The sequence below is a fragment of the Tursiops truncatus genome, chromosome 2 (assembly GCF_011762595.2).
Source record: "Tursiops truncatus isolate mTurTru1 chromosome 2, mTurTru1.mat.Y, whole genome shotgun sequence".
In the NCBI taxonomy this organism is placed as follows: domain Eukaryota; kingdom Metazoa; phylum Chordata; class Mammalia; order Artiodactyla; family Delphinidae; genus Tursiops; species Tursiops truncatus.
In genome coordinates, this window is record NC_047035.1 from 27796820 (window position 1) to 27810327 (window position 13508).

The 13508-nt window shown below is 56.8% G+C and overlaps 1 protein-coding gene across 13 annotated transcripts in view; it reads left to right on the forward strand.

Moving 5' to 3' along the window:
* PGF (placental growth factor) overlaps nucleotides 1-13422 on the forward strand; it is a 26454-nt gene extending 13032 nt beyond the window's left edge. For 3 of the 13 annotated variants that reach the window (XM_073800229.1, XM_073800228.1, XM_033850834.2), the window contains 7 exons: nucleotides 964-1006; nucleotides 5353-5549; nucleotides 6360-6436; nucleotides 8455-8484; nucleotides 8590-8652; nucleotides 9348-9496; nucleotides 11321-13422. In XM_073800229.1, coding sequence (XP_073656330.1) covers nucleotides 964-1006; nucleotides 5353-5549; nucleotides 6360-6436; nucleotides 8455-8484; nucleotides 8590-8652; nucleotides 9348-9496; nucleotides 11321-11430 — 669 coding nt within the window. In that variant the 3' untranslated portion in view covers nucleotides 11431-13422. Of the gene's footprint in view, nucleotides 1-963; nucleotides 5550-6359; nucleotides 6437-8454; nucleotides 8485-8589; nucleotides 8653-9347; nucleotides 9497-11320 lie in introns of all 13 variants that reach the window. The other 10 variants (XM_073800231.1, XM_073800232.1, XR_004525023.2 and 7 more) reach the window with 9 other exon arrangements.
* Nucleotides 13423-13508: the final 86 nt, after the last annotated feature.

Consider the following 13508-nt stretch of genomic DNA (forward strand, 5'->3'; position numbering starts at 1 on the left):
CTAAAAGCATCTCTCCACTAATCCCAGGCGGGTCCCTGGCCTTGTGGTCAGGGTCGAGGCCCTGTGACCAGGCAGGCGCCCCCAGGACCTCTGACCTGGCCTGGTGGAGGGAAAGCCGGCTGAAAAGACTACTGGTGGGGAGGCTGGGCCCTGCCCCCACCAAGGCTCCAGGCTGAGCCCAGGGCTCCTGGGTGGGCTGGGGGCAAGACAAGGGTCCCACTGTGCCCTCTCTCCCGGATGGGCAGCTGGAGGTCCTGAGTGCAGGGCCTGGGGAAGTGAGCAGGGCCCTTTTCCCAGGAGCTGGGTGAGTCTGGCTGTGAGCCAGCTTGGGCAGCGAAATCCTGACAAAGCCAATGAGCTCCCTTCCCACTGCGCTGTCCCACTGCCCTGGGAGTCCCGAGCCCCAGCCCAGAAGTGGGTGGGCTGGGCAGTTCCACGGGGCGGAAGGGCCATACCACCCGCCACCCGCCGCCCGCTTGCCTGCTGCAGGGCTGGTCAGAGGTGTCACTTTACCGGCAGCACCGGCTCCTGGCGCCACCCGCTCCAGCTCCTCGGCTCTCACCAGCTGATCGCCTCCCCCTGGGCTCTGGCACCCAGCCAAGGCGAGCTGCACAGGGCCCAGCAGGGCTGCCTGGGGGCTGGGTAGAAGGGAGACCCCAAAGGATCGCCAGATCTTTGGGACAGAGCAGGCAAAGGGTCTCCAAAAGCTTCCAGCCTCCCACCCTTTCTAAATGAGGAAACTGAGGCCAGAGACGGGGTGGGATCCACGGGACCCACCCAGGGTCCCTTGAGTTTTTCTCGTTGAACCTGGAAGGAGCCAGCCGTGAGACAGGGCAGAGTGTGTGCAGCGGGTGGGAAGGAGCTCAGAGTCAGAGGGGCCTCTATGATCTTACCGACACACTGGGCCCCAGAGCGCAGAGGCCCAAGGTGGTCCCCCTCATCTCTGCACCTTTCTGTCCACAGCAGTGGGCCTTGTCTGCTGCGAACGGCTCATCAGAGGTGGAAGGTAAGCTGCCTGGGCCCAGGGGGCGGGGGCGGGGCTGGAGGGGCTGGTGCACAGCTCGCCAAGTCCTCACCTCCTGGGCCTCTGCAGAGGATGGGAAGGGTTGGGAAGGGTGGGTGCAGGCTGATACTGAGCTGGGGAGAGTCTGCAAACTGGCTGACGCCCTGGCCGACAGAGTTGTCAGGGCCTGAGAGATCCCCCCATTGTGACCCAGAGGCCTAGAGAGGTGTCTTCCTGGGCCAGGGTCACCCGGCGCACAGAGAGCAGAGCTGGGGCCCGTTTACCCAGGATTCGTCAGGTTGGGGTTCATCAGAGCCCCTTCCCAGCATGATGTAAGGGGGGCAGATGGGGTCTTGGAGGGCAGTGCAGGCAATGAGTGCCAAGGGCCAGGCTGGGGGTCTGTGAGCTGGATGCAGTGGTCCAGCAGTCAAGAGGACCAGGGAGGGGCAAGAGGACCTTCCCAGTAGCCAGCCCTGGAGGAGCTTCAGGGACCTGGCGAGGCCTTTCCATTGATTACAAACAGACAGAATGAGTTGTGCCTTCCCTGGCCCCGGCACTCCCCACCCAGGGTTGTATCAAGAGGGAATCTTCAAAGGGTGAGACAATTTGCCAAAGAGACATACGTGCAGAAGGCAGGAGGCCCATGCCAGGCCCCCTGCCTTGCCCCTCCCTCCCTGCCTCTCCAAGACGTGCAGCCAGGCCACACACCACTTTCCACGGAAGAAAGGGAGCATGTAAGGACATGCACATGCACACGCGTGGTGACCTCTGTGAGCTGGGAACACCCTCCCTCTAGTGCCTGTAGCCAGCCTCTCCTGGGCCTGACCATGCTCTGACGGCTGAGTCCCAGGCCCCTTGGGCACTGAGAAGGTGGGGGTGGTAGCAGACGTTGATTTCATTGATATCCTCTCCCTCCCCCTGCTTGCCCTCTGGGATTGGCACAATATTATGCTCTCTGGGATTTGGAGAGAGACCCATCACCTACCTCCACCCCATGGCCTTTTTGATGCTTTTAGTATATTTCAGATAACAGCTATCAAGGAAGTCTGAGCCTCAGTTTCATCATCTATAAAATGGGAGCATTAAACTACATGATATCTAAGGTTCTTTTTCTCAGATTGTAGGATTCTCTGACTCCATGGAGGAGACACAGGAGTATATTTCTCCCAGGGACCCGAGTGAGGAGGGACCCGGGAAGTGTCGATCCATTAGGACAGCTCACCTGTCATCCTGATCAATTAGGGAGCCTGTATCATGACCAGGGAAAGAGCTTTGGACCCCAGTTATCAAAATCCTGAAAATGCCATCCCCTCCTAACACCAGACAAGAGACAGAATGGTCTGTGCTTTGCAGCCGCAGACGTTGATTTTTTACTATTACTACTCATGGTAATATTATCAGGCATTTACTATAACTCTGTGCCACAAGCTGTGAACTAGGAAGGCACTCGTATTCTCCACATTTTATGGATGAAGGCTCTGAGGCTCACAGAGGCCCTTGGGGTCACCTAAAGCCTTGGACACTCTTCAGTGCATGTGACAGAGCTGGAGCGCGTGGCACCGAGCCTCCCCACGGCTCACAGCTGAGCAGGCATTGAGCAGGGTGTCCCCTGCCGCAGGCTGGGTGTGTGCCCCACCGGTGACCACCAAGAGGATACCTGCTGGGCTCGGGCTGGTGGCCAGTGGCTCTGCCCAGCCCGGTCCCCCCACCCTCCCAGTGCCCCCCCCCCCCCCGCCCAGGAGCTTGCTCTCAGGATGAAACACTTCCCATCTGGGGTCTCCTCTGTCCTGGGTGGTAGGCAGCTGGAGCCAGACGGGAGGCTCACCCAGGGGCTGGCAAGAGAGCCGAGAGCCCACTTTTTGGCCCCGGGAGCAGCCAGGCGCCTGCCTCGGCCACAGCCTCCTGTTCCTCTCCCCGCACCCCGGCCTCTGAGCAGGTCTGGGGCTGCCCTCAGGAGCAGCTGAGCAGAGGTCTTTGCCGAGGGGCTCAGCCCACAGCTGGGAGCGGTCACAGCACTCCCTCAGCCAGCCCCTCGCCCAGCCCCCTCTGTTTCTCCCACACACCCAGACAGCAGCCCCAGGAATGAGCTGCCCCCTTTCCTGGTGTCTGCCAGGTAAACCAGGCCCAGCCCACCTCCTTCTCAGCCCTCTCCCAACACCATCCGGCCATGAGGCCCAGAAAGCGGTGGGCTTCAGGGCCCCGGAGCCTGGGTCCTGTTGCCGCAGTCTGCATGGTGGGTGAGGCGAAAGGAAATCCCTTCTGCCTCCTAGGCCCTGCGGCTCTGCTTAACCTGGCGGTGGCCCCATGGCCCAGCTGGGTGGAGTTTGCTTGCGGGATGGTAGGGGGACGGGGTGCCCCTTCTCTGCTGCTCTCCCCCTCCCTGATGGCTGGTCCCGGGGCAGGACCCTGAACCTTCTGTGGCACTTTGGCAGCTGGCTATCCCTCTGCTGTTATTTATGTTTTCCGAGGCAGAGATTAAATGTTCAGAGTTGTGTAGTGCTTATGAAGGTTTTAGACTAAACACGCACTCATAGAGTTACAATAGGGAGGTGCTCCTCTGACCTCTCCCTGCAAAGGCTGGCTTCCCTGGGGCTTTGGAATGACCTGGAGGAGAGCGCCTTGTTTCCCACTTGGGTCCAGGGAGAGTGACCCAGTGGCCTGGAGAGGCAGGATCAGGGAGGTCTCTGGTCTCCCTCCCATCCCTGGGCCCAGCCCTAGTGCCCCCTAAGCAGACAGGGCAGAATGGAGCAGCAGACGCTCAGATAAGCACAGTTTATTGCTCTGTGGCCGCTTCAGCCAGCTCCACATGGACACACTGCCTCTTGGGTATTTTCCACCGGCTTGCAGCCTTTCCCGAGGGCCTCTGCTAGGGCTGAAGTTTATTTTTCCTCTGAGATTACCCTGAGACTCACGTCCTCGTAGGCTCAGTAGAATGGACTTCAGCCCCTTCTGCCTCCTAGGAAGGGACATGGAAGGTAGTGAGGGGCTGCTAGGAGAGGCCATTGCCCTAGGGCAGAGGCTGCAGCGTCCCCAGGTGGCCCAGCTTCCCTGTCCTCCCCCACCAGCTGAGGATGACCACCAGGTACAGAGCAGGATGACCCAGGACTGGAGATGTGTCTCTGCTCACGGTCTCACAGCTGGGCTGGGTTGTGTGCACAGAATCACAGACTGCCTGTCAGATCTGGGAGAGCCCTTAGCAACCATCTATTCCCAACCTTCTTCTTTTTCCTCAGCTGAGGAAACTGATATACCCAGAAAGGTGAAGTGACCGCCCCAAGGTCACACAGCCAGTGTAGGGCCAGGACTAGAAGCCAGGTCTCCTGGCTCTGGCTACTCACTTCCTGTGAGCCTCTGTTTGGGACCAGGCCCCAGGCCCTCCCCTGAAGGAGCAACGTCTTTTGAGAGACTCCAGATCAGCCCGCAGAAGTTCCTGGTCAAGACCACCAGGACATCGTGGGGGTCAGGGATGTCCCTGATAACCTTCAGTGAATTCTCATCTAATCCATCAGTAATTACTTAGCCTGTGTTTACTGGGTGCTTGGGTCCGTGTCTTCAAGGAGCCTCAACTTGCTTGTAAAAAAGATAAGAGCCACCAGTGACGGAGATAAGGCAAGCCCTTGGGGCTGAGTTATGCTCAAAAAAGGAACATCTGTTCACGCTGGACAAGTAGGAGAAGGCTTCGGAGAGGAGGAAGGGAGGCGGGCCTGGGGAAGTGGGAAGTGGGCTTTATTTGGTCAGAAACGAGAAGGGGGCAAGGAGCATGGACCTCAAGTGGGAATTAGGATGATGTGGCCCCGAGCTCTCACGAGGGTGGCCTGACCGAAATGGAGCACGGGAATGGGGCATGTTGCTGACTGCAGTCTTGGCCACCAGGCAGAGGAGCTGGCCCAGTGTGGGCAGGAAACAAGGACTAAGGGGAAGGCTAACCCTCCCTGTGGGACTCTGCAAGCCAGTCTTGCAGAACTGACTGTTTTCTGCCAATTCCCCAAGACTGAGGAAGCACCAGGTCAGGGCTAAGAAAGATCCAGAGGGCCTGGGGAGCTGCCAGAGCACGCTCCTCGAAGCTTCAAGGCACCGAGGCAGATGCGGCCCCTGACTTGAGAATAGAGCTGAGAGCTCAAGACACTGAGAAATTCCGTTCCACTGGGATTTCCATCCGGCAGACGGGTTGGAGGTCCAGCTGTCATCCCAGAGGGATCACATCAGGAGTTCAGAGCCGGGGGAGCTCACATAGGCAGGGGGCTTCCTGGAGGAGGGGGTGTGGGCCGAACCTGGGAGGACCCGCAGGGCCTAGGCTTCAAGGAGCAGGCCCCTCCTGGCCTGACGCAGCTGTCTGTGCCTCCTCGCAGTGGTGCCCTTCCAGGAAGTGTGGGGCCGTAGCTACTGCCGGGCCCTGGAGAGGCTGGTGGACATCGTGTCTGAGTACCCCGGCGAGGTTGAGCACATGTTCAGCCCGTCCTGCGTCTCCCTGCTGCGCTGCACGGGCTGCTGTGGCGATGAGAACCTGCACTGTGTTCCAGTGGAGACGGTCAATGTCACCATGCAGGTAAGCGGGCTCTCCTCCTCGTGTCCGGGCCTGCCCCTCTGTCCACATGCTGCTCAGAGGGCCACAGAACCTGCCCCCGAGGGGGCCCGGGAGGGAAGGAGGGCAGGCCAGGGTCACAGGACTGGGACTTACGCCCAGGCCTATCCTCTTACCACAGTGCCCCTCCTTCCTGAACCCCTGCCCCAGCTTTGAGCCCCCTCACCTCCTCCCTTACCAGCTTTCTCAGCCTCTGGCTTAGCCCTGCCCCAGGACCTAGGATATCTGGTTGAGGTTGGAAAAGAAATCTGTTCGGATTCAAGATGTCCCTGTTTATACCAGGGACATTTGGCATTTCACGCCCTGAGCTTTCTTACACACTCACACCTACAGTGGTTTTTTGAGCATTAGTTGAATAATGCCAAGCGCTATGCTAGGTGCTTCAGAAATGTTACCTCAACATTCGATCCTTGGAGCTAAGTGATATTCCCATTTCACAGATGAGGAACCTGAGGTTCAGAGATGTTATTTCACTTGCTCAGCAGGTGGAAGAGCCAAGCTTTGAACATAGGTCTCGCTGCCTCCAGAGCAGGGGCCCCCTTCCTACACTATTGCTATGCTGGTGGCCCTGGGACGGGAGGGACAGGGGCCTCCCTCAGCTCCACATGCAGGCGGGAGGGCTATTTGCCCCACACTCAAAGCGAAATGAGGGTGTGTAGTCCAAAGGCTGGTGGGAAATAGGGAGCCTGGTCCTCATGCAAGGGGAGGCTGGAGGGAGTATTGGAAACCCCAGGCCACCCCCAATCCAGTCACCCAACCTTCCTCTCCCCTCAGCTCCTGAAGATCCGCTCTGGGGACCGGCCCTCCTACGTGGAGCTGACGTTCTCTCAGCATGTGCGCTGCGAGTGCAGGTGGGTCCTCGGGTGTGGCAGGGACAGCCCCCACGAGCCTGGCAGCTTCAGCCAGGGGCTGCCCGTCCCTGCTTCCTAGTTGAGGGAGACCAGGGAAATCGGCGACCAGTGGCAGCTGCTTGTGTCTCCCCATCAGCCGGTTTTGCCCAGGGAGCTGGCCCCAGCAGCTGGACCACAGCTGCTGAGAAACCACAGGGATGGAGGGAGCCAGGGTCCCTCCCAAACTTGCCAGGCTCAGGGCACGCCATCTCCCTCCTCAAGCTGGGAGGCAGCTGCCACGGCCCTGGAAGAAGTGACTGGACTTAGTTCTAGGCCAGGCTGGTGCCCACGGGAGGGGTCAACTGGCTGAGGCGCGCAGAGACGGACAAGCCCTGGTGGGAGGGAAGGGGCAGAGGGAAGGAGCTTTCTTTAAAGTCGCTCCCCCACCCGGGAGAGCCTGTCACCAGCACATCTTGCTGCTGGTGCCCAGGGTACTCTGAGCATTAGTTACCAGGAGCAGCAGGCCTGGCACTGCCAACCAGGCACAGGGAAGAGAGAAATGGGCTCAGGTGCTCTCCTGGTACCCCTGGGCCATGGATGGAGACACCAGACAAGAGGTCCTGAGCCCTATCCTGGGGCAGGAGGAGGGGGAGGACCACCATTTATGGTGCATCTCCTCTGTGCCTCGCCACGCATTAGGCACCTGACTGTGTTTTCTCATTTATTCAATAAACATCCATTGAGCACCGACTGTATGCTAGGCACTGTCCCAGCTCCTTGGGATACAGTGGTGAGCAAGAGAGACCAAGTCCCAGCTCGCCTAACAACCCTAGGAGATAGGTACCATTGTCGTCCCATTTTACGGATGAAGAAACTGAGGCTTGCTATGGTTACATGATTTGCCACAGCTAGTGAGTGGACCCCAGCCTGTCTAACCCCTAAGCTTGCCCTTTTTCTTGCTACCTCTCGTGGCCATTACCACACTCTCCAGGAGCCCCGGTACTGCCCTGGGCTTGGTCCTGCCTACTGTCCTGGGCTCTGGCCACCCCTTTTGGATCTGTACCACTGTTAGAGGCCCTGCCCCAATCTGTTTCCTCCTGTCCCCCCTTGCCAGGGCTTGGCCATATAACAACAGTTCAGTAACAAACCCTCCCGGGCACAGTGCTTGACAGTGACCTTTCACCTTCCACATCACCTTTGCCCTCACAGCCTCTCTGTTGGGGCAGACAGATGAGAAGACTGAGGGTCCAAGAGTGTCTCTGACTGGTCCCAGATGGCAGAGACACGACCAGGCAGTCCCAGGAGGCGCTGGTACCCTGCCCTGGCTCCCAAGGGAGATGGCCAGCCTAGGGAGTCTTCCCTGACCTCAAAGCTTGCTGTCGCTGCGCTGCCCCATGCCCCCACTCTGGCTCCCAGGGGAGACTGAGGCCCTGTCCCCTTCCAGAGGGCTGGGCAACAGGGCCACCTTTCTTCTCTCTTCTGGGTCAACAGCCACAGCGCCCGGAGGCAGAGCCAGGACAAGCCTGGTGACTGTGGGGCGTTCAATCAGCTCCCCTCACCCCACCCTTCACCCTGGCCCCCTGATGTTGCCTGCACCGTCACACATCCTCAGGGTGGGGGGTGGCGCGATGTCCACCTGACAGGTGGCCTTGCGCCTCATTCACTGTCAGCGAGGAAACTCCCAGAGGGCACCCAGGAAGGAAGGGCAGATGCGAGGGAAGGAAGTGAACAGAGAAAGGCAGCAGAGAGCAGACTCATTCCCCAGATTTGATGCCAAGAGGCAGAGGAGAGCAGAGGGTGTGGAGAGGACCCCCAAGAGGGCATTCACACCTCTCTTGGTGGGGTCACCAGAGGCTAGAGTGGGAGCGGAAGCCCCAAGGCCTCTGGGCATCTCTCCCTAACTAGCTCCATGCTACCCCCTAGTGGCTTCAGTGCCAACCACAGGACCAGCGCCGGTGATGTCCGAGGGGGCTTAGCGGGGCAGGGAGCCCCCGCTTACTGCTTTCCTGATTCTCCCCTGCTCCTCTCTGTTTTCCCAGGCCTCTGCGGGAGAAGATGAAGCCAGAAAGGTAAGCAGCCTGGCTGGGGCACCGGGCTGTTCTCAGGCCTGCCAGCCCCTGTCCTAGCATGGGGGTCCCCAGCCACTCTGTCCTGACGCTTTTGGCTTATTACAGGAGGAGACCCAAGGGCAGGGGGAAGAGGAAGAGAGAGAAGCAGAGACACACAGACTGCCACCTGTGAGTGCGCGGGGGGCCCAGGGATGGCAAGGAGGCTGGGCCAGAGGGGAGCCCAACCCTGCCAGCAGGGTCAGTGGTCGGGGAGGGACAAAGCCAGTGGTCGGGGGCCACAACCTAGAGATTCTAGGGCCTAGGAAGCCTCAGGTGAACCAGGACAGGAACCAGGAAGCCTTGCTTCTTGTCCTGGCTTAGCTCTAAGTTTCTGTGTGGCCTTGAGCAGGTCACGTCACCTCTCTGAGCCAAGTTTTTCTCTGTGTGTAGAATGAGGGGTCAGGGGGTCCACCAAGCATTCAGTCGGTCTACGTTTACTAAGCACTTACTGTGTGCCAGGTACGTCAGTGGGCAAACCAACAAGCTTCCTGCTCTTACAGGGCTTACATTCTAGTGCTAAAACGTCCAAACACTCAGCCAGGGCTACCTCCTGGTGGCCCTGGGGAAGGTGTAGCCCCTCACCGGCTCCCAGACCAATATTTCTTCCACCCTCCCAGGGAGCCTTGGGGTCCACTCGCTTCCCTTTCCCTCTCCATGTTACCTGCCCATTTGGCTTCACATCCGGAGGACTAGGCTGGAGTCCAAGCCTGAGTGTTGGGAGAGCAGGATTAGAGAAGGGAAAACCCAAATCTGTGAGAGTAAAGAGTAAAAATAAAGGATTTCATCATGCACAGTAACTCAGTCACACCACGGTTCTCCTTCAGGGCCTGTCTCCTTCCACCAACAGGACTCAGGAAATCATTTCATGCCATGGGACTGGGGCTGGCCAAGTCCTACCCCATGAGCCCAACCCTGCACGAGCGGAGACCTCCACCCCACTCTGTGAAGATAGGGATGCTGGGGAGGATTCTGGGTGGGTCCTCTGCAGGCACATGGCACTAATTTCTCCCCTGGGCCCAAGCAGCGACTGGGGGAGGAGCTGGCAGTGTAGTCAGTGCGGGGCTCCCCAGCTGGGCAGCCCCAGATGGAAAGCGGCCTGTCCTCTATCTGCTAGGGCAGCAGTCTTCAAACGTTTCATTCGGGAATCTCTTGAAAGAAATTCAAAAACTCACGTGCTCCCTTGTTCACTTTTAAGTTGACATTGAACTTTTTCATCAAAATTGTAAATAGTTGCAAAGGATGTAACTTCTGGCCGATCATGAATATTAATATTTTAATATAAAGCCATTATATCACTCTCCAAATGTATCCTGTGGAATAAGCCATCCTAATTTAATACCATCACGCACTCTTAAAAAAACCGAACAACAGCAACAAAAAAAATACATGAACGCTCTCCTTTGATAGTTGAATATTTCCATTGCTTCTTTTTTCCTTGAACTTGTCTTTCCACTTTACTTTCCCCACAGAATTTCAGCCTAATGTAGTATTTTTTTTAATATTCAAATGTCTTTTATTTATCACCTTGTCATATTTATCTGCCACAACAATGGTTTGAATTATTTTAAATTTTCTGTGAGCAGAAAACTCGAAATTCAATTTTCTCTTGGAATGAATTATCACAATAATTATTATCAGTGGCAACTGATCAAAACAGCACAAATACATCATATTTTACTAGATGCTAAACGCAGAAGTACAACCCATCTATTGGGAATGCACCTCAATGAGATGGCTGCAGCTACTTCTTTTCAATTAGTTAATGAACTCAGTAACGAATGTTACCTCCTGCCAGACTGAGGCAGGATTCAATAGTAATCCCATTCCTGTGCATCGTTTTTTATAGATGAAAAGACTGAAAAACCATGTTCACATAAACAGGTAAATGGGACTGGAAGTCACTCAATCACTTGAACTCCTTCCAAGTTGTTTGCCAAAAACCTCAAGGCGATCTGCTACAAAAATTACTTCTCATGACAGATTAACTGACAATTCGGTTAAGCTGTTCTTCAATTTTGTTGAAAGCAGACTTGGAAACCACCCCACTTGCAAAATGCTTGCTTACCCAGTCAGTCACCATATTTCCTTTCTCAACGCCTACAACAATGTCTCAGATGGTTATTTTATTCAGTGTCCCCTCGAATCCTTCTTACCTTGGGGAAAAGTACTGTAACAGGATTTAGAATGGACAAGATGCTTCCTTCCTTCCTAAGGGAGAAGGGCAACTGGGAACAAGATGGTGGGAAGCAGACCTCAGGTGGAGAAGATGGGGGAAGCGGACCTCTCACGCAGACAGTTTTCAGGCAGAGTACATGGGAAGGCTGAAAACGAATTTCTTTAAAACCATCAGTACATACACCTTGGAAAACCTTCACGTACACCTAGGGGTTCCCATATCCTCGTTTGAAGACTGCTGTCCCAGAGTAAGCAAAGGCATTGGTGCATGGAGCCAAGTTGCGTTCACAGTAGACTTCGTCTCTGACTAGCTGTGTGACCTTGGGCAAGTTTCTTAACCTCTCTGAGCCTCAGTTTCCTCATCTGCAAAAGGATGATAGTGCCTTCCTCATGGGATATTTTTAAGGGTAAACGAGAGAGTGCTTAGCGCGGGGCTGGGCACCTGGGTGCGTGCTTGGTGAGGGGTAGCTCCTAGATGCTTCTTGGCCTCGTGCAAGCAGAGATCCAGGCTTCCCATGCTCCCTGTCCAAGCTTCCCCTCTGGGTTTGTCCCCCCTCCCATAGGAGGGACCCCACCCTCCACACTGGGCTGATACCCCCTTTCTGTGTTTGATCTCTGGCAGGTGCGGCGATACTGTTCCCCGGAGGTAACCAGCCCCTCGGAGGAGAGAGACCCCACACCCAGCTCGTGTATTTATTACCTCCCTGCTGGCACCTGCCCTCTATTTATTAGCCAATTGTATCCCTGCTGAATGACTCACTCCCTCCAAGAGGAGGGGCAGGGAGGGACAGGACCCTCAGGAATTCAGTGCCTTAAACAGAACGTGAGAGAAAGACAGAAGACAGACCCATGTGGCTTCAGCTTGGGAAGAAGCAAGACGTGTGGCTTTGTGAGGGGCAGGCCAGGCCCCAGAGGCTCCGGGGGTCACCAGGGGGCTGGAGAGGGAAGGACTGGAGACCCACCGCCTGCCCCCCGGCCTTGGGCTCCACATGGACCAGCAGCCCTTGCTGGGGGAGCTCCTGGCCGGGGTGGGAGTGGAGAAGCCTGCTCCCACTGGCCCTGCTGGGAGAGTGAGCAGGCAGCAGCTCTGCACCCTCTTCCTGGCAGCAGCTCTACCCCTGGAGATCAGAACATTCAGCTGTGGAGAACAGTGGTTGCCTGGGGGCCTTGGCCACTCCTTGTCCCCTAGGTCTGGCCTCACATCTTGCCACTGCTTGTGCTGGGACATTGTTCTTTACGGCTAAGGCGTCACCATCCTGCCCCTCCCAGGGACACAGGCAAAGAGTGGCCCCAGGCTGGACATGGAGCGAGCTGCCCCCGCGTGGCTGTTTGACCACCAAGCCAGATTCTCTTGAATAAAGTATTTTAGTCTGGAAACAGCTTTCCAGGGGAGTGTGTCGGCCAGAGCAGCGGGCAATAGCAGGACATGGAAGCAGGACAGAAGTAAAAGGGACCGTGGGCTCCAGGGCTCCCCGGGGGTAGCTCGAGCCTGTTGCTGCAGCTCCCTGGGGCATCTTCTCCCAGGTGCTTTAGGCACGACCCTGAGGCCCACTCCTCCCGTAATGAGGGGTTCCCAGGATGGAGGCTTGGCCCCAAACTTGGGAGGCCCTGACCCCAGCCACCCCGATCACCCTCAAATTCAAGAGCACAGTCCCCTTCCTCTCCCCGCCAGGGCCACCCTATACCCAGCCCAGTGCCCTACCCTCTGGACCCTGAGTGAATGGGGGCTCCCAGGTGCCACAGATTGTGGCCCTGGGGGACTGAACTGCACCACCTCCAACCCACGCTGGCTGCTGAACGCAGGGATTGGCAGATGCTGCCTGATCTCTTCCTCCTTTGACCTCCTGTCTTCCTCTGTCTTCCTCCTGAACACCTTGGCATGAAATGAGAAAAAAAATGTTTTTTCTTTTTTCAATCCCATACACTTACTCTCTGATTCCCTTCTGCCTTTGACCCACAAGATGTGTTTGTTTTCCTGTTGTGTTTTGGGAAGGGGAGCTCCCTGTTCTCTCTAATTGCAGGCTGCTCAGACAAAGCCACAAGGCCCGGGGGCAGGGGCCCGCCCCAGGCTTTGGAAGGAAGCCACGGACGCTCCAGTGAGGTAGGTGGAGTGGGGAGGCCCTGCTGAGGCCCTTGGTGGTCTGTTCACCGAGGCCTGGGCCCCCCTGGAGGACAGTCTGGTCAGAATGTGCTTCTGGCTGGTGATCACAGAGTAGGGGTGGGCCAGCCCCGGGGGACACGCTTTGCAGAAGAAACGCACTTTCTCTCCAGCTTCTCCACTCTTGGGCTGTACGCATTCTGAGCCGTTGCCTCTGACAGACTGAGAACTGAGAAGAGCACCCCTCCCCCTTAGGCTCTGATGTGGCCCCAGGGACCCTACCGCAGCCCTTGCAGCATCTCCAAGGCTCTCAGATTCACAAGTCACCCACATGGAGGTCTGCCTCCCCACCCAGACCAGCCACCTCTGTAGAGAACTAGACAGAGACCAGGGGAGCATCCAGAGGCCAGAAGCAAAAGTCTGCATCCGGGCCAGAGCCTCACAGCAGGAGTCAGTAGGAAAGGAGCTGACTGTCCACCTGACTACACTGGCCGTCCTTTCAAATCATTTAGGACCTAGAGGGCCCTTTTCCTTTGCTCTTTATATATTTGTGGAGCCCCACCTGTGTACCTGACACTGTCCTAGGCACCAAGGACTCAGTGGGAAATAAAACTCCCAGGACCTGCTCTCATGGATCTTGTATTTAGTGGAGAGACAGACCATAATCGTGGTCCAATAAGGATGTTGGGTGGACTTTATTCTTTTTCAAATT